Here is a 21,138-nt window from a genome sequence, read left to right as displayed (position 1 = left end):
ACCCCCTCTGATTTGCATACCCAGCATCAACCAGATAGTATTTACCTGGAGGGACCACCATCTTTGTTTCTCCATTTCTGTGAAGGGCTTCATATAATACTCTCGGATCTGATGTTGATCCTTCCCAACCAGATAATATGTAAGTAAACCTCATGTCAAAATCACAGGCATCTAATATATTCTGAGATATATTACCCTTTCTATCGCGAAATGTCTTATGTTTATCTACCGAAACCCACGCTGGGACATGTGAACCATCAATGGCACCAATGCAATCCTTGAAGAATGGGTAGAACCTACTACTACCTGATATTCGATCATGAATTCTTCTAGTTGGAGGCTTCAATAAAATTGGAGTCAATTTAATTGTTGCACCCAACACAATATTGAAGTATCGACTGACAGTCTCGCCTGAACGACCTAAATCATGTAGAACCTTATGGTTCTTAAGATTATGGCCAATTGTTTGTAAAAAAATTACCAACTGCTCCTCCACTTGCACTAATCTGCTATCTTATAGAAGGCCTCTCTCTCGCATCATTTTACTTAAATTAAAAAATGCTCTTCTGCTCATTCTTGTAATGTTTCGACATGTGGTGTCACATACCCCTATGATTCTTTGTGTCTCAACATAGCCTCGGCTTCGCTCATCACGATATGGTTGCCTAACCAAATGCGTTCTTCTATAATACTCCGCTCCTAGAATAGCAACAACAGTTGCTAATACAATTATTTTTTTCTTGCACTCTTGGTAGGCCTTATCAGTCTCATGTACAGTATCCATGTATATGTATATCTACAAATCAAAATGTAAAGACACTAGAACTCAGAACTATCCTCATGCAAAACTCACTGTTGCATTAGAACTCCTATAGGTGGATGTGCTTCATATTGAACTGATTGGAGGATGATAAGAGAACAAAAATAAACATGCAAATTCAATAAAATTGCAACCCAATCATAAGGCTGTTCAATACACAATGTTTCCACAGAGTTTTGACTTTAAATATGGTTTATATTCACCCAAGTTACAACATGGATTGCAATTTCAGTTTAACACCACACTGAATTGATCTTAGATATGCATATGGTTTCTTAAGCATCAAACTATTCAAACAAGAAATAAAAGAGTTGAAAATTACAACAGAACCATTTAAGAATGGACCTCTCATACGCAATAGAATTGCATATGAACAAGCATTTAAGAATGAACAAGCAAATAATTATGAGAGCAGACCAATGCTGCACAACCATATGAAGCAGACCAGCCAAACCATATTTAGTCTGGAAAATGTATTAAAACAATTGAGGAGGGTACTGTCCATTCTTAGGCATTCCCTGTTTCAAAATCTAGAAGGTGTAACAATCAACAGATATTGTTGACAATATCGATCACTCAATCTACACAGTATCTGGTATTCCTTTATATTTCAGAATTTCATAGAATCAAAATATGCAAAGAAATTATTGCAGCTGATGGAATAACTTAATAAAATAAAGGGAGAAGTTTATAGGTTAGAGAGGGAGAAAGAAGAAGAAACAGGAACCAAATCAACTAATTGTTTTTATTCCACCATTCAATCAATCACGAGTAAATTTAGAAACCAAACAAAATCTTAGAACACTACCCAAAAAAAGAGAAAATTCCCTCCTTTCTTTTTCGTTTTCTTTTTCTTTCGGTGTTTCGATTCTGCGTTCGTCTCTGTGATTAGGGATATTCAGATCAAGACTGAATCTGAACCAGAGGGACTATTGATTCTTCGGAGTTTTGGGCTGTCCAATCTATTCATGACAAAACCATTTCAAGATCTTTCAAAAAAAATGCAGCCAACAGAGAAGGGAAGGAAGATGAGAAAGAATAAAAAAAAAATGCAGGTAGGAGATGGGGGAGAGAAAGGGCACTAGAAACTCCTGCACCTTCGTTCTCCTTCGTTCTCCTTCAATCAAACACCAGAAACTTAAACACAGAGAAAGCTCGAACAGCAGAATGTTCCACCTTCGTCTCCTTCGATCGAACACCAGAAACCCTAAAAACAGAGAGAGTGAGACTGAGAGAGAGAGAGAGAGAGAGAGAGAGAGAGAGAGAGAGAAAGAGATACGATGTTTGTGCAATGTCTACAGCCATGAACTCACCGAAGTTCCCTCCTTCGTTCTCCTTCAACTTCTCCTAGCAGCACTATCTCCTTCGTTCTCCTTCGTTATTCTCTGCCTTGTTCAACGATAAGCCTCTTTTTTCACGATTTTTTCTTGCATCTGAAGATGTTACCCTTTTTATATGATAGGGTAAAATTACTTGAATCTCAAGATTTCACCTCATGAGGTGAAATCTTAAGATTCAGATATTTAGTGTAAAATGCTGCATCTTTAGATTTGATGTATCTTAAGATGTAAATCGGATGTAAACAACCAAATGGTAAAAAAAATCAAGATTCATGAGTCTAAAGATGTAACAACTAGAGATGTAAGCAACCAAACACGTTCTTAGGCATCCCAGTCTGCCCGGTCAAGCCGGTCTTCCTATTACTTGGCTAGGCAATGATATAATAGGCTTTTGGGTAAGAATAAGGTTCAAGGAAAATGAATAAAATACAAGAAAAGGTAAGAAAACATACCTGAAAGCTTGGTTGCATGGTAGGGGTTAGTATACTTTAAAGTAAAATAAGAGGAGAGTTGAGGAAAACATACCTGAAGTGTTTGGCTGCATGGTTAGTATACATAATGTAAACGAACAATGTACGAAATAAGAAAAAATAATGCACGAGGAAGCAAATCCTAAATATGCAAGCTTTAAACTAGGATGCATAAATGAATGGTAAATCAAAGGGAAACCTGGGGAATGCAAAGATGCATATGATGCATGGAAACATGAGAATATGCTATTGACATATTGAAGAGAGACAAAAAGGACCTAGATCTAAACTAGAGAAAACATAGATGAAAGTTAAAGAGAAGGTCTAAAGTACATGCCTGTATGCAATAAGCTATGATAACACCAAATATGAAGATATAAATGACTGTCTATAGATGATCATCGCATCATGATGTACAATAGGAGAAATCACAAAGCAATCATCATAAAGATAAGAGAAACTAGACATGGACATGCTAGTCACATAGGAACCTAGTTGTTTAATTCAGCGAATTATTCGGCCGAACCAAATTTTACGAATAAGTCGTCCGAATCCGAAGTGGGTTCAAAGAAGCGGTAAAATTCGCGCTTTATTAGACTTTTTTTAAATAGCGTGAATAATTCGGGTTTGACCGAATTTTACTCGAATAATTCAGATTTTAATAAATAAAGGGTAAAAGAGGAATTATTGGCTATAGGGTTAGGTTTCAATTTTGCTGTTTATACAATCACACTTTCACTCGATTTTCAACTCTTTTTCTCCGTTTCTTCTCCATAGAGGTAAGAGGATTGAAGATTTAAAGGTGACCTACAGGTACAGACAACAAGAGCTTTGTGGAAGTGGAGCTTTAAGTTGGAACTTGGAACTTAAAGTGAGTTTGAGTTTGAGTGGAAAAGCTAGAGTGCCAAACCCTATTCTTGTTTTTATCTCGATTCGAAGTTTTGAACTAGAGAAAGCACAAACCCTTCTTCTTCAGCGCCTGGCGGAGAGCTTTACCTTGTCATCGGATTTGGATCTAAGGTATTTGCCTTCTCCCTCTTATCTATAAATTTATTGTTTTTCTATCCCACTGTAAGAGTGTAACTTACTCTTTTCTGTCACACACATTAATCTCGAAGGGCTAAGCTTAAGAGAAATAGGGTGTGGCGGTCAAACCCAAATCAACTTTTCTATAATTATTGACGAAATTGGAAGCTTAAAAAGCTATTCCCCTTTTTAATTCAATTCTGTGTCAGTAGCCCCACTAGCTCTACTTCTTCTTCCCCTTCTTTACTCTGTTATGTTCTATCTTCTTTCCCATGTTTCAGCGCTATCAACTCGTGTAAACCAGCCTCACAAACACGTTCCATTCTAAAATTCAAACTTGAAAAGTCCAAACCTGCCCCAGAGAAAGCAAAACTCACTAAAATGAGGGGTTGCTAGTTAATAGGTTTTATAGGCTAATATGTAATTTACAGAGAAGAATATCGATAAATTAGCTTTCTTTTAGCTAGTTACTGAGAGAGAGAGAGAGACAGAGAGAGAGAGAGAGAGAGAGAGAGAGAGACAGCCACTGGTGCTACCCACTTCTTTTAGCTTTCTTGATGTTCTCAGTGACTCAGTGTAGTGTGTACCCACCAAGCTCTTTTTGAGAGGCCCTACAATCAAAGAGAGAGAGAGAGAGAGATTGGCCCTACAATCATGATGATCCCCAATTCCCATTATATAACCCATACAACCATACTTGCTGCATTCCATGACTGCAAAATTAATGACCTTGCATTTCAAACCTCTCATCAGTTTTGACTTTTGAGTCCAACTCCAAACCATGACCATATTTTTCCAAGCTAGTGGTAGTTTTATATTTGTCCAACCAAGTAGAGGTTTTGCCCTCTTTATGTTTACTACTGAATATACTGATTATTGTTGTTTATTGTTGTTTCTTAATGGGTTCAAAGTTCAAAGCCACTTTTTTGCTACAATTTTTGTTCTTTTCTTTTCATTTTTGCTCTATGGTTCTTATAGAATTTGGTTTTATGTTTTGCATCAAATAGGAAAAATGAAAAAAATTGAAAGACAAGTTTTGGCAAAATGCTGAACAATTGGATAATGGTTACTTCAAATGTAAATTTTGTGAAAAATAATTTTACGGAGGGGTCACTAGGCTTAAGTATCATTGAGCTCGGGTTAGTGGTCATGATGTTGCCCCTTGTGAAAAAGTAAATGATGATGTCCAAGCACAAGTCATTCTTGTTGTTAATTCTGAGACAAGTAATAAAAGACGTAAGAGTAAAAGTGAAACTTGTTCCAGTTCTTTTTCTATGACTTCACGTGGTCAGAGGCAATCCACAATGGTAGAAGCCACACCTAATATAGATAAGCCGACTTGGGAGAACAACCTCCGTGAATTCTTTATTGAAAATAACATTCCTTTCAATGTTGTTCAATCGGAGTCTTTCATCAATTTATTAAAGTGTACTGCCCGTTATGGCCCTAGTGTTCCTATTCCAAGTTATTCTACCCTTCGTGGTAGAATTATCCCTGAAGCAAGAAAGGGTCTTAAAAAATTTGCTGGAGAAGTAAAGTTATCTTGGAAGGAAACGGGTTGCACCATTATGTCAGACTCATGGACTGACTTAAAGAGGTGGTCTTTTATTAATGTCATTGCTTATTCACCGGGTGGTGCTCTTTTCTTGAAATTAGAGGAATTCTCATGCTAAAGTGACTGATCCATTTATCTTTGATATTCTGAAAGTTGTGCTTGAAAGTATTGGTCTAGAAAATGTTGTTCAGATAGTGTCAGACAATGCTTCCAATTATGAAAATGCATTTGATATGCTTCTAGGAAAATATTGTTGGTTGTTTAGGACTCGATGTGCAGCTCATGGAATTAATTTAATGTTGAAGGATATTTATGAGACTGTGATATGGGTTCAGGAAATTTTTGATGAAGCAAAAGGCTTAATTGATTATTTGTATAGATCTATCATTGTCTTGCAGTTGATGAGACAATTCATAGACAAAATCTGAAATATCCTTGTAAGACCAGATTTGCTTCCAACTTCTTAATGCTTCAGTCCATTGTTGAAGTGGAAGAGAAGCTTAGACTCCTAGTTGCATCAGCGGAGTGGAGGGGTCTAAGAAATTCTAGATCTTTTGAAGCAAGTAGGGTATTGAATACTATTCAAAGAGAATCATTCTGGATCGAGTCAAAAGAGATTCTAATGATTATGGAACCCATCGTTCGGGTTCTTTGTTTGGTTGATGGTGATGGACTTATCTCGGGGTAGTTATATGAGGCAATGGAAAGAGCAAGAAGGGTACTAGAACAACTTAAGGAGACAAATAATCGGTATGAGCAGATTTTGGCAATCTGTGATAAAAGAAAGGATGTAAACATTTTGAGTCAAATTCACTATGCAGCTGTCATTCTTAACCCTGCTTATTATTGTGGTCCAAGATTTAAAAAGAATCTTAAATTCAAAGAAGCAACAGAGTTCATTGGTGATACATTGGTTCCACAAGCTAAGAGGGGGGATTTTAATGAACAGTTGGCATCATACCAAATGAAGAGCTCAATGATTTTTTCTTCAAGTGCCATGATAATGATGGAAAAATGTCATCCTCGTAAGTTTTATAAGAACTTTCAATTTAAAAAATTTATTCTATTCTTCTTTATGTACAAATTATTTGTAATTTAGAATTACATATATATATTTTCCAATGATAGGAGTTTGGTGGTCTCTTCAAGGTGATACTGTTCCTATCTTACAAAAGTATGCTATTCGAGTTTTAAGCCAACCATGTAGTTCTTCAGCTTGTGAGAGAAATTGGAGTGCTTGGGATGCTGCACAAACAAAAAAAAGGAACAAGTTATCAGTAGAGATGTTAGCTGATTTAGTTTATGTCAGGATGAATTCATTGATGATGGAAAAGAAAGCTTCACTTGAACAGAAAAATATGTTGCCTATTAATCTTGACAACATAAGTGTCTACCATAATGATGAGAGTGTTGAGGACATTGATAGAGAGCTAGAGAAATTGTTGGATGATGTAGATGATAACGTTACTGAAGACTTGTTATTTGGAGCAGTTGACACTTTCACTGAGAGCGAGACTCAACCCCTGATAGTTTTGTTTGACTTATTTAAATTGTAGAAACACTAGTATGCTACCTTTTGGTTTTTATTGATGTTTATTGTTGGATTATATGATGGTATGCTCGATCAAAACAGGGTTTCAACTTTGGACCACACTCAGGTTGAACTTGGCTATGAATTAATTAGTGGGGATCTATGGAACTGATAAACTTTTGTCAAATTCATTTAAATGGTTAATATTCTGTCCAAATTGTATTCTAATTTTTATATCACTTACATTTTATGCACACATGCTAATTAATTTAAAATAGTTAATGCTTAATACAAATATTAATAATAATGTCCGAACTTTTTGCCCGAATTTGGTTTTTGTAAATGAATAATTCTCGAATCCGAAATTTATTTAGTTCACTTTTTTGACCGAATCTTTAAAATTACCAAACGCATTATTCCGAATAATTTCTCTCCCAAATAATTCCCGAATCCGAATTTGCTAACTAGGGTAGGGAACCAAGTAAACATTTGGCATGATAGATGTGTGCCGACCCATTTGAATTTTAGGATCCAAAGCCAATATAGAGGTGACTATGGATTAGTCTAGGTCTTAGAGCTCATCAGTCAGGAAAGTCGGCAGTGGAAGCGACAGATTATTGAAGACTTGTTCTCTTCGGTTGAAAAGGAAGCGATTATTGGCATTCACCTATAGGTGTTTCCTTCGGAGGGCAAACAGGTATGGGTAGAATCTAAAGACGAAAAAATTCTCTGTTAAATCTGCATACCATTTGTAGTGTAATTTTCAGGCCTATAAGATCGCCATCCATCCATCCACGTCAAGAGTTTGCACTTGGGAAGAAACCTCACCCTCGGTATGGAAGGAAGTCTGGAATTGCCTAACTCAACTAAAGATCAAGCGTTCCTACGGCGAGTTTGTGCGGAGGATGTTGCCACGGGTGAAGGATTATCAAAGTGACAAATCATAGTAGATCCTTAATGCCATTGATGTGGAGAGGCTGTGGAGTCCTCAGAGCATGTCCACTTCCATTGCCCATTGGCTAGAGAAACTTGGTTTGGTTTTGGCCTCTGCTACAAGATCCGTCAAGATACCAAGTTAAACTGGCAGATTGGTTGGAAGGCTTGAGTAAGACGCAAAATATGAGCAAAAAAGAGCGCAAACGAGCGGTGAGACTAGCTGATTTTATCATGTGGACGTTGTGGAGAGCTTGAAATGATCTACTGTTCAAGTACAAGAACTGGTCTCCCAATGAATTTATTTTGGCTGCTTACCGTGCTTATGCAGAATTTGTAGAAGCCAAGCAACTAGGCAGGTGCAACCCCCCCCATCCGTTGTTCAGTCTCCAAGGGCAAAGGACTGGGCTCCTCCATGCTAATCGGTGGTGAAAATAAACCATGATGCATCTCTGTCTAAGAAGCACAAGATGGGTGGCTTGGACATTGTTATTTGTGACCACAGTGGGAAGCCTCTGTTTGCAAAATCCAAAGCTCACCTCTTCCAATTTATTGAAGTGGGAGAAGCTATAACAATCCGCTAATGGTCTTCTTGAGGCTATCTTGCACTGCTTTGAGGAAGTTATCGTGGAATCAGATTGTTCTGTAGTGGTTTCATATTTGCAAGACACTATCCGCTCCTCCCTTCCTCTTATGGGCCCATAGTAGCTAACATACCTTACTTGTCTCAATTTTTCTTATATCTTTTGTATTCTCCCTTATTCCTAGATAAGCTAATACTGTAGCTGATTCTTTAGCCAACAAGGCCCTGTCCACTTCGTGTACGACAATCTGACCGCTATCCACTGTGGTTGGTGGAAAGGTGTCTCTCCCCATCCATGCGTACAAGATGAGTTGATCAATAAATTGCTATTTATCAACCCAAAAAAAAAATAAAAAAAAATAAAAAAAATAAAAAAAATAAAAAAAGAAAGAAAGAAAGAAAGAAGGAAAAGACTGGCCACGCTGTCACGGTGCCGTGTTATCCTCTCTCTCCTTCTTTGGAAAAATCTTCCTTGCCCTTGTCCATTCGCATTCGTGTGATTCACTGATTCGTGCATGCTGCTACCACCCCGAAACCTAGACCCCTTCTTCTCCGTCTCCGTTCCGTGTAAATTTCAGGCCGGTGAATGAAAAAATCCCCAAACCCTGGACCCCCTTCTTCTCCGTCTCCGTTCCTCGGCGATTGTAGCGACCTGTGAAGTGCGACCTCACAATACTGGAATACCCCCTGTGGCAGTCGGCAATTGCAGCAGCAGATTCACCATCTCCGTTCAGTTCGGCCAGCGAGAATCTATCTACTCTGTAAGTTTTCTCTCTGTGTGTGTGACTGTGTCTCTCTCTCTCTTCTCTATAAATTATCTGAGCTTTCTATCCTTACAGAGATGCTTTATTTGCTTCCTGAATCTTAAAATTGAGATGAGGTGCTATCATATAACTCTATTAGACCAGTGAATACTCGGAGCACCTCAATGCATATGTTTTCCTTTGTTTCCCTGAGAAATTAGCTTGTAAGAAACAAAATACAGGGGGTCGATGCTGTCCTGCTGGCTTGGAGAGATGAGAAGTCACTGGCTCCTTGAAGAGATAACATCATCCAAAATGGTGCCGTAGGAGTGTCTAGATGTGGACTGCCCTTCTATGAGAAAGGAGGGTCGATCAGTAGAACAGCGCTGCAAGAAAAATGTTACCATCTTTGCAATGACCCTTTCCTACTCAAGGTTGATGATTCATAATTTAAAAACTTCACACATACATAGTGATTAAGAAAAAGTGGCCGCCTATCTCCATGTCTTCCTACCCTGAGGATGGAAGTTTTGCGCCAATTACTGATAAAAGTTAAAACCTGGAACCTTCATAAAGGAATTAGGGTGGATCAACAATCTGTTAGCATTTCCCATTTATTCTTTGTAGCTGGCTGTTTTATTTCTCTACTAATGGTTATGGTTTTCGGGATTTTACCTGATAATGGTAAGGAAGGATTGGAGTGTCTTGTGCACACTGAAGTTATTAGAATTGATCTTTAGCTTCATTCCTCCATTTTTATCAAACTAATCAAACTTTCAGTTACATATTATTGTGTTTATTAGGTGTACATGCCTGTTGCATAATGAATATATGCCTGTATTACAGTGCAACCGTCTTAAACACGTACCGTAGCATTGCCATACACGTTTTATTGCACCGGATTTTTGAAAAGTATTATTGCCGTATGGTCCGTTTAATTTCCGTACACATGCATACCCGTATTATTGCGTTCCCGAACTTACTAACTATGTTCCAGACTCGAGAAAGGCACAACCGCACAATGCTTTTCAGAAGGTTGTTTTGGAAACCCATTCCATTTCTATCTTCCTCCCGTCGACCGAGCTTCTCTTCATCCACTGCATCTCGTGTTCTGAGAATTGGAGACGTTTTGAGACAGTCCCGGAGATTCTCTGATGTGGATGTTCTTGGGTACTCGAAGCTGAGCCATGACGTCAATCCATTGCATTTTGATTCAGAAAGTGCCCGAGATGCTGGATTCGAGGATCGTCTCGTTCATGGGCTGCTTGTTGCTTCTCTCTTCCCTCGGATCATTGCTTCTCACTTCGTAAGTATATTAGCAGTCTCTATATTTTGTTTGGATTCTACGAAACAAAGTTTTGGGCTTGTGAAAGTGTTTTGTACAACTAAACTTCAAATCTGGTAAGGAGTGAAATTTTAATCAGAAATGGTTAGTTTGTGCGTGGGTTCTAGCTGTTTGTTTTCTTACCCAAATGAAACATAAACTAGTCACTTTGCCACCATTTCTTCATTATAAGCTAATTGCAGCAATACTCCAGGATTGTGAATGAAACATATGTTGCTACAAAATACCACTTGGGGTCCAACCCAAAACCTTAAGGCATTAGGTGGAGATGACCAAGGGTATATTCCAAGGTCCCAGATAACTGATGAGACTATACCTCTATAGCTCTCAACATCCCAACACTTTGCAAATGGTATACAATTTTAGTTCTAAGAGGTCGGTATGAGATTGAGTACTAACTGTTTATTTATTCATCCACAAGATGGGGAAGAAGTACCTTGTTTGGCCTTAAGAAGAGGCACTTAATTCCGAGTGACATTGGTAGTTGGTACATTGTTGAACTTGAACATGTTAACAAAAACTAAAGTCGTTGGTCTAATACATGTTATCAAAACTAGAGTTATTGGTCTAATATCAGTATGCAGACTCTCCGTGAACAAGTAGATGCCTTTTCCATCGAGCTAACAATTATCAGTAAGCATCCAGTTCAGAAATGCTAATGTCAAGGAGTCCTTTAGTCTAAATATCTTTTCGTGCCCTGGCATTCCTACTCCAAAACAGTCAATTCATAGTACTAACTGCAGAGTGACCATTGAGGCACGTTTGTAGGTGAGCTGTTCTCACTTGCAGAATTGTTACTAGTTGTCTGAAGAATGTTTGGTCTCCATGAACAGTAGCAGACTAAGTTAATCCAAGCCAACTGTGTAGTGGAATTGGCAAACTACTGTGGCACTGTGCTCAAATTTCTTCCTGGAACTTCTGATTCCTTGCTTGGTACAATTCATACATGATACAAGCCTCCAATCTGCCTTTTCTTTGAAACTTGGGATCTTAGAGTTGTTTGTACTTTATAATAAGATGCCAAACCCAGTCATACCATTCTTGGGTAAAATGATACAGAACAAGTCACCAGTGGGAAAAGTCCAAGGAGTTTTTGAAATGAACAAAAGAATGGGTTTAGGGGCAATTAAGTTTCCATATTTTAGCCCATTAAAATCTCTCAGTGGACCGTCATAGTTTAGCTTGATAATTGATATAGAGAGCTTCAGTATGAATGCCTCTTTTACTTAAGAACCAAATATATTTGCCAGTTACTAAGGAGTTGGATACATCTACAGCTTCTATAGCTTCCATTGTCTCCTCTGTGGATAACTCTCCGATCAAAGGTACGTTCCCCACTCCCGATTGTGGGAGAATGGATCTTGGATTTACACAGAATAAGGAGCGACTAACTGAGGTCTATGAATAATAAACCAACGTAATGAAGGAGGCCATGATATCTGCATGCTGCATGCTTCTAATAGTTGATCCATCATTGCAGATCCTGTCCAAGCCTTAGTTAAGAATTTCAACCCTCTTTGTATGCCTCTTGAACCAGCTTCATTAGCCTACCTTTTGCCTGTAAGATGGCGGATTTGAATAATATTCATGGGGCTTTAGCATGCTGAGTATTGGACTCTGTAAATAATTCTTGGAAGTTCTAAACTTTAACCAATCTGTCTTTTTAAGACACAACTGAGAGCCTGAGGCCATCTTTATAGTATAACAGCTTTCCTATTGGCACTATCACCCCTCCGACTTTGTTATGTAATGTTCCATTTTTTGTAAAATTGAGATGAGGAGTTAATGTAGTCTTAGATAGATGATAAATCCACCAGGAGCTAATAACCAGGACCTTCCTAAAACAGCTGGCCGATTGGGGCAGATTTGAGGAAATTAGGTCAAAACTAGGGTTAGCCTTAGGGTAATGGGGTGGGATTTTATTTAGTAAAGCTAGGCAGGTTTTTAGAAGCCTAATGATATAGGTTTGGTGAGGTTTGAGTGAAGATTTAAAATCAGAAAGTGAGGGTTAGGGTTTTGGGTTTTGGGAAATAGGAAAAGGGATGAAATTAGGGTTTAGGATGGGCATTCAGGGTAGGGTTTCTAGTTGAGTGTTCAGAGCAGTGGGGGAGAGGTTCGGCTGTGAGATGGATGGGTTTGGGTGGCTAGATAGGTCTAGGCAATATTTTAGGGTTTTGGGTTTTTGTAGGGTTGAGGGGAATTAGGTTTTTTGAGGGAAGGGTGGAGCTGGGGTTGCTGTCGAGTGTAAGGAGATGATAAGGCTTAGGTTGGCAGATGCGAAGAAGAAGGAAAATTGCAAGAAAATAAAAGTAACGTACTGGATTTTCAGAGATCTAGCAGCAGCAGCTTGAAGCAGCCTGAAGCAACTTGAAACAGCTTGAAAGCAGAGAAAAAAAAGGGCCTCCCGATCTTAACAGATGCAAGGAGTCGATTGGTAATCCCCCAATCCCTTCACCTTGAGATCCACAAGGCACACTGACTGGGGAGCAGAGCAGCAGCAGCAATGGCATGCAATTATGACTGAAATTTTTTTAATCTAAAACTGTGTAGCTCTTAGGCCCCCCTCCTTGGCTTTTATTTATAATCTTTGAATGCGGTTACATAGCACTATCAACAACTAGGTTGATGTGAAGACTTTCTAATTTCAAAAATGGAAACTAACTACTAATTACAAAATAGAAAGTACTAACTTCTAATTATGAAAATAGAAACTAAACTGAACATAGAAACTACTAAGGCTTTATAGATCCAGCCTTCTATACAAGCAAGGAAACAAAAATAGAAACAAACTGAAATTAGAATCTACCTAATATACTTTCTAAAGCTGAAAATAGAACCTAAACTATGGCAGCATTAGGATGGAATCTTTCTCCACTTGATGGGCCTACAAAATCTTCTAAAAAGTATCTCCACACAAGGAAAATTTGGGCTATGACACTGTTCACGTGAACAGTGTTTCCTGGTCCAAAACTGGCCAATACTTGGGCTGGTTCGATCTGCATCAGGAGTATAAAAGTAGATATCCATATATTGGTAGAGCCAATGCCACAGATTTTATCAAGTGGGCATTTGGTATGACATCCAAGATCACAATCCTGATCAGAGTCCCAATCCAACTCGAACAGGCTCTGTTTGGTGTTCAATCAGGATTAGGATTCTAGGATTGAGAATACAAAATGGGCCAGGATTATGATTGCACTCAATGGTTCAATCCTGAAGCCTAGATGGAGAATTTGGATTTCTTTCCAACATTAGAAGCGCTAGTATTTTAAAACCCACATGTACTTGTGGATGACTTTTGAGGGCAATTCGGTAGTATGCCCTTCAAATAGAAGGAGATATGTAATGTAAGACTAGAACACTAGTCCCAAATAACCCACAAAATCAAGTTAGAAACAAGGGCAGAATTAGAAGGTTAGGATTTCAAACCAAACCAGCGATGGGGATGCAACCAAACTTGGATCGATTGAAGCTTGTATGGAGGGAAAGCACTGCTGAAAGTTTCACTCAATTCTGGTGGTGGAGTTGGGAGATATGGAAGCAACACCAAATTAGAAGGTTAAGCCTTATAGGCCAAACCAACCTTCAGCTTGGGCTCAAATCTGGATTGAGTGGAGGTCTTGTTGAGGGGAGGCTCGGCTGCAATTTTGATGTGGTTTTGATGGACAGAGATGAAGGTATGATGGTGGAATGAAAATAGAAGGTTTTGGCTATGGGGTAAACCAGCCAATAGAATAGGCCAGAACTGGAATCAAATGGGGTGGTAGGTGGTGTGATTCTATACTCCAAAACCCAGCAGATTGGGATGTAAGGTTGTGAAGTTATGGGGCTCTAAAGTTGCAGCAACAATCAACTCGTAGGACAGCAGCAGTCTTCAATCGAATGGAAGTAGCAGCAGCAACAACTTTGTATATGCTTGGAGAATAGCACCAGTCTTCGAAGGATCTTCACAGCACTTGTGTTAATCTAAGAGGAAGCAGCAGCAGTTGTTCAGTCACAGATTAGTAGCAGCAGTACTAAAGGAGATCGAGCAGGGTAAGAAAAGAGGAGAAGGGAGAAAGATAGAAGAAAGGGGTAGGGGAATGACTTTCTCAGCCTGAGTCTCTCACTCACAGCTATCCCGGCTGTTGAACAGGGGTCTTACTCCAATAGACGAGTGCAACAATTTGCCTCAAAAGTTCATTCATTAATTCTGTGTCAATCAAGTACAATAGCTGCCTTTATATAGACTGAGGCTGGGCTACAGAAATATAAATTAAAACTTAGCAACTATTTGGAAAATAGAAACTAATGAAAATAGTAACTAATGGAAATAGAAACTGAATGAAATTAGAAACTACTAAAGACTTTATAACTCAGCCTTCTAAACATGCAAAGATAACCAAATTAGAAACTAATATAAACTGAAAATAGAAACTAACCTATGGCAGCATTATGATAGAATCTTCCTCTACTTGATGGGCCCACAAGATTTTCTAAAAATCAATCCCAAACAAGGCCAATTTTGGCTTTGACATTGTTCACATGAACAGTGTTTTTAATGCAAGAGTCGACCTCGAACCAGTGAAACCAGCGGGAGATCGATTGCAGCAGGATCGATACAATGAAAAGAACAAATTAAACTGCAACTCTTGTTTTTTTATTGCTACTTTTCTGTTACATATGAAGAAGAACATAAAAAGGATAAGAAGAAGAAGAAGAAAGGGATATAGAAAAGAAGGGGGGGGGGGTAGGGGAATGGGCTTCTCACCCACAACTATCCCAGCTGTTGAAATATGGAATTTCTCCCATAATCGATGGTAAGCTTAGCCACAAATTCTATTCTCCAATTCTGTTTTTTCATTATAATGTGATGCCTATTAATAGCTTAGGCAAGCTTACAATAAAATAGAAACTTTCCAAAATAGAAACTAATCTAAAATAGAAACTTAGGAAAATAGAAACTACTAAATCCTAACTAAAATAGAAGGTAACTAAAATTGGAAACTACTAGGCCTTATAGTTCAGCCTTCTAAACAAGCAAGGAAACAAAAATAGAAACAAACGAAAATAAGAAAGTACCTAATATACTTTCTAAAACTGAAAATAGAAACTAAACTATGGCAGCTTTAGGATAAAATCTTTCTCCACTTGATGGGTCCACAAAATCTTCAAAGAAATATCTCCACACAAGGAAAATATGGGCTGTGACACTGTTCACATGTACAGTGCGTGAACAGTATTTTGGTCTTTTAACTTCTTCATGCTTCACTTTGGGCTTGGGCTGAGGCTGCCTTAGGTGATGCTCCATCGAACCAGCAAATACTTGCCACATCATCAGACCAGGCTGCTTCTCACAGCAGTCGAATCCACAACCTTGCTGGGCTGATTATGGACTTGTGATCTACATCAGTTTTAGTCTTCAACTTGGGTCTTCTAGAAGGATTCCCATCAAGGTAATATAGGCTGTGACACTGTTCACATGAACAGTACCACATGAAAAAATTCCTGACTCTTCTCTTCTTCATGCTTCGATCTACATCAATATGTGCAGCATTACTAGATCAGAGACAGCACCACAAACATTCAGAGACCATATGTGACACCCCTCAGAAGTTACTTATATATCTGTGTAAAAAAGATATGACGACGATTAAATAAATACCTTGACCAACCCAAAATACTAAAATACCAGAAATACCCTGCTTACTTATAATAATTCATCTTAACAGGTGATATTTTTTATTTGTTTATCATTGACCTCCTTGTTCATCCATCTCTCTTTACATGTGCTAGAACTGCAACTTGATAGTGCCGGTGATGACTGGCCAATTGTCACAATTTGTAGTGGCCCAACAGCTGCAGAACTATTTCTATCTTTCTGCTTCTGTGTGTGTTGACTGTATCCTAGTATGCTTGAAACTTTAGATTCAGTGTCTTCCTCTGCGGAGAATTTTCTTCTGCGTAAGAAATATGCAAATCTTCTCCTGCAAGGAAAAAATGGCCTGCTAAAGTCCCTACTTCATAAAACCCAGCCAACTCCTCTCAAACATGGGAGGTTGCAGCTGACTCTTTATGAACCGCACTTTCCTCTGTTCCTCCCGACAGTTTGCTTCAGCTCCCCATACAGAGGGGCTTTGATTTATAATGCAATCTCCTCTCTCACTCCCCCTCCCCCCCCCCCACCCCCTTATTTTTCCTCTTCACCTCTACTGCTTTACATCTTTTGTTTCTTTTTATTTTTTTACAAATGCCTTTTTTCTTCTGTTCTAAGATGTATAATTTTATCTAGTTATTTATTGAAAAGTTATAAACTATTTTATTTACTTAAAATTATTACAGATTGTTGGGATATCAAATTTAATGAATATTGAATTTAGTACTCTCATATTCTTGCTCTCACCTTGCATTTTTGACAAGGAGGGCTTCCTTCCTCATTTAATGTAAGACCAAGTCACAGTGACCTACTCCCAAGCAGGATCTCAATAATTGAACCCAACAGGTTCCAAGTTCGGACTAGCAGACAATAATAGAAACCAAAATCAGATTTGTAAACAGTAGGTTTAACTCAGGGAAAACAGTAGGTATTCAAACCCTAAATAATGGTCACTAGATGGGGTTTAATCACCAACCGAAAGTAGACCTCTAAGGGCTTATCAAACCCTGGAAGTCTCAAAGGGGTTACAAGCTGCTGAGGTATTACAAACTAATGAAATTAGAAACTAGGTTCAGAATTAGAAGGTTAAGGAATAGGACTCAAACCAGCTAGCAGATCTAACCCAAATTGGAATCGAATGGAGGGGATATTGATAGAAGTTTGTCCTCCAAATATTTCTGGAAAACAATGGTTGGATCTCAAGTTCCACAGGCTTGAAGTTGCAGCAGGAAAATAGAAACAAAGCCCAGCCGCAGGTGTGATTTGGCTGTCATATCAGCAACTTTGATAGCAACACTTGGGGACTTCAGTATAGACTTCAGTAGATGATCTCAGCAGCATTTCTGGGAATTTGGATGATCTTAGTTGTGCACAGGAAATAAACTCAGAGTAGGGATCAGAAATCGATGGAGAACATATAAGAATGGGGAAAGGGTAAGGAGGGGTTGACTATCTCAGCCTGGGCATCTCACCCTTCCAGCCTCTCTCAGGACAATGCGTTGCAAACAGCAACATAACTTTATTCATTAAATCGTGGATTCTCAAGAGCTGATTACAATGTTTATATATCCTAATGGCTTTGACAAAAAAAATAGAAACTAGACTCTAACTAGGATTCCCAACTAGGTTTCCCAACAAAAATAGAAACTAGAGTCTAACTAGGATTCCCAATTAGGTTTACAACTCAAATAGGAAACTAAATAAAAATCTAATAAAATAAAACCTAATATCAACTCCTCTAAGCCAGCTGCCCAGCTGGGGCCCATATCACTGTTCATGTGAACAGTACCATGTGAACAATAATTTTGCCCTTTTCTTCATGCTTTGATCTACATCACCATTTCTATAGTAAAATTTGACCCATTGCTACTGTGGGTCATAATAGGGCCAGTTTAAGCAAAATACCTACCCACGTTTCACGCCAAATGGCTTGGATATGGTATCCCTGTTCCTAAGTCCATTTTGTTTTCAATAAGTTGCTACTTGGATTCTATTCTGCTTGCAAAGAGCTAGTCAATTTTGTTGGTTGTAGTGTCAGTTTCCAACCCATGTCACTAATGGTTTTGATCTGTTGTATATTTGATGTCCATGCTTGCTGAGGTTAAAAGGTTAGAATTATGATCATAAATCTAATTGTCATGGAATGTAATTGATTAGTATTATTTAATGTAAATAGCGCTTAGCTTATAAAACCAATAAAAAGAAGGCCAACCAAAGAACAATTTCAATATAAATCTGTAGGATTGCAGTCCAGAATACAATGCATCCAAATGCAATTTTTATCCTGGCAGTCAATTTTCAATTTATGATCTAGGATTGAAAATCCTAAATTGCATGCAAAATGCCCCCCAGTTTGAGAGAGGAATGAAGGCTCCCAAGATTAGAATTTGTTGGCGACCCCAGCCTAGAAAATAGTGAAAATACTTAGATTTGGATTTACCTAACAAGATGGGTGTGAAGATATTTGTTTGATGGACTCATGCCAAGAATAGAGGTAAAAGATCTCCTAAACCATCTATGGACTTCAGGAGTGCAAAACACAGCAGACTTCTATTTTCTGCCCCAACATCCATATTTTCCAAAAATCTTACCTCTGGTGATTTCACTGTGCAAAACAAGAAACAATCATTACAACATTCTTTTTTCATGATGCTTTTTCTTGTTGTAATCGGCATACTTAAATTCTTCTTTGTTGAGCATAAACATTTTTGGGAAATGCTTTTTTATCTTGCACCTTCTTCCTAGCCATTGAGATCTGGTAATTCAAAATAATCCATTTGTTGGATGTGTAGCCTGGAGCTGTGTATGTCTCACAAAGCTTGCACTTTAAGTTGCCAGTGTACTTTGGAGATGAGGTGGTGGCTGAGGTTCAGGCAGTTAATCTAAGACAAAACCAGGAGAGATACATGTATGTGTCCTGTCTTACCATGATTTCATAAGCTTTATCTTCCTCCAGTTTATTGTGTGTTCTATTTGAACTCCTCTTAGAAATCTATATTTTTCGATTATGCAGAGTAAAATTCTCTACGAAATGCTTTAAAAGTGGGAATCTTCTTGTGCTTGATGGTGAAGCTATGGCCACATTGCCAACTCTAGCCGTGGATGAGTGAGAGCAATGTACCAGCTGATTGAAGATGGCTTTGGCGGTTTGGCCAGAATTTTCCTTCTCATTTGCATTTGTTGATTGCCTCCTGTACCTTTTATTGAAGCTAGATAAAGAGTTGCATCGATTTTTCTGCATGCAATCAGGACTACTGACCATTGACCAGAGCCCAGAGGTATACTAAAATCAGAATAATACATCTAATGCTTGAGTAACATGTTACAAGGAATGCATATTTTTTATTTAGCACGCAACATATCTTTATTATTTTTGTATCTGGTACAGAGTTATTCCCACTTTATATTTGAAGCCAAATTGATCACATGTTTTCTGTGAATCAAGGTTCAAGAAGTCAAAATAATTCGGATTTCAACCAAAACCTGGCCGAAATCCTACAGGTTTTGGTGCATGGTTTTGTTTGACCATTTCGGTGGTCAAACGGCCATATTTTGGGCTGAAACTTGGCAGATAGCCTAATTAAGCACCCCTAAACATAATAGAACCTTTGGATTGTTGAAAAACACACTTAAATTGTTAGCTTGGTTTTGTACCCTAGGTTGGTAGTGTACACCATACCTTGCCTGTATATTTCTCAAAAATAGGCCTATGTTACGCATGATTTAGTACTATAACATATAAAATATGATGAAACCAATTAAAATCTGCATTTTCAAGTGATAAATGGAGAAAAATCGTTTAATATAAATATCAAAATATTATATCATAAGTTGACTTCACATCAAAGGTGCTTTCCTCCTAGTCTCCTACTATATGTCAATATCACATAGAGTTCCGAGCGAGCTCGAAAGATGAGGAAGATTGCTGCCGTCGATGAAATCATTTCTCAGACTTGAACTCGATCACAAAAGATGGCCGTGTCATGGTATGTTGGAAGAAATGCTCGAAGTCCATCAAAACAGCCTGATATGTCTCATCATCCACATACTCTAGGTGACCCAACCTCGGATATAGATTACCGAGTTTGGAAGATGATGCAACGTGCCTCCACTGTAGTTGCTCGGTGGACTTAGACTAATAGGACTGCTGGTGGCCTGGGAAGGAAAAGATGCTATCCACGAAAGATGCCACACCATGTGACTGATCATCATGAGTTGTATAGAATGAAGATGATGAAGAACCATGCTGATCAAACCCACCACATCCGACACTGGATGTTTTTGTGGGAAATGATGGTGCACGCTACTGTCTTGACTGCCCAAAACCCACTACTACCCTCTAGACTGAGGCCTCCAAGTGTGTCTAATGTAGTCCTAGGTAGGAGTAATCCCACTAGGAACCAGGGTAATGGGGTCACACACAAAGGCTGGCCGATTGAGTTAGGGTTTAGTAATTTAGGGCAAAACTAGGGTTAGGGTTGGATATTGGGAAAGGGGTTTATAGGGTATTAATGGGCAGGTCTAGAAGGCTATTATTGTATAAAAAAGTTAGGGTTTGGATGAGTTTTGAAATTCTGCAATTTTGGGCAGAATTGAATTTTAGGTCAAAATTAGGGTTAAAGTTAGGTTTAGGTTAGGGTTGTCTTATATGGTAATGATAGGCAGGTGTAGGGAAGTCTAATGGTATATGTTTTATGATATTTGAGTGAATGGAAGTAGGTTAGATGAGTTTGACAGCAAGATAAGGTTATTTGAGACAATTCCTAATGGAGGTAGGAGAAGGGGATTCTAGGGTTTAGGGTGGTGGGGGTCTGATGAAACTTGGATCGAGTGTCAATAATGATGTAAGGGATGTATGCTGAAAGTTTTGTTGGAAACTGATGGACAGATTTGAAGTTATGGAGGTTTTCTAGTGGAAGTAGGAGAGAGGGGTAAAACTGTAATTTCAGACAATCGGGTGGATGGTGCTGAAATTTGAATTGAGTCTCTCTTAGGGTTTGAGGAAGATTCGATCAAATTTTTAGCAGGTTCTAACGGTTAGATTTGGTTGGGCAGAATTCTCACGAAAATCACCTTGCATGTGACCTTCTAGAAGGGAAGAAGAATAGTTGCAGGTTTTAGGGTTCTAATGGATCTATGGTATTAATGGTGGATGAG

The 21,138-nt window shown here is 38.5% G+C and overlaps 1 protein-coding gene across 1 annotated transcript; it reads left to right on the top strand.

Moving 5' to 3' along the window:
• Positions 1-9,950: 9,950 nt before the first annotated feature.
• Positions 9,951-19,361, top strand: LOC122663069 ((R)-specific enoyl-CoA hydratase). The gene is made up of 3 exons (XM_043858776.1): positions 9,951-10,307; positions 18,774-18,889; positions 18,995-19,361. Exons 1-3 carry the CDS (start codon positions 9,951-9,953, stop codon positions 19,089-19,091), a joined length of 570 nt encoding a protein of 189 aa, XP_043714711.1. The 3' UTR covers positions 19,092-19,361.
• Positions 19,362-21,138: the final 1,777 nt, after the last annotated feature.

The sequence above is a fragment of the Telopea speciosissima genome, chromosome 5 (genome assembly GCF_018873765.1).
Source record: "Telopea speciosissima isolate NSW1024214 ecotype Mountain lineage chromosome 5, Tspe_v1, whole genome shotgun sequence".
NCBI lineage: Eukaryota > Viridiplantae > Streptophyta > Magnoliopsida > Proteales > Proteaceae > Telopea > Telopea speciosissima.
Note: the sequence above shows the minus strand (reverse complement) of the source record. Positions and strands in the feature narration are given on the sequence as shown.

Excerpts from the sequence above, each read along its gene's own strand:
- LOC122663069 (XM_043858776.1), top strand. The coding sequence starts at position 9,951 with ATGCATACCCGTATTATTGCGTTCCCGAACTTACTAACTATGTTCCAG. Across the intron at positions 10,308-18,773 it reads GGATCATTGCTTCTCACTTC|CCTGGAGCTGTGTATGTCTC; the intron begins GTAAGTATATTA and ends TTGGATGTGTAG. Across the intron at positions 18,890-18,994 it reads CAAAACCAGGAGAGATACAT|AGTAAAATTCTCTACGAAAT; the intron begins GTATGTGTCCTG and ends TCGATTATGCAG.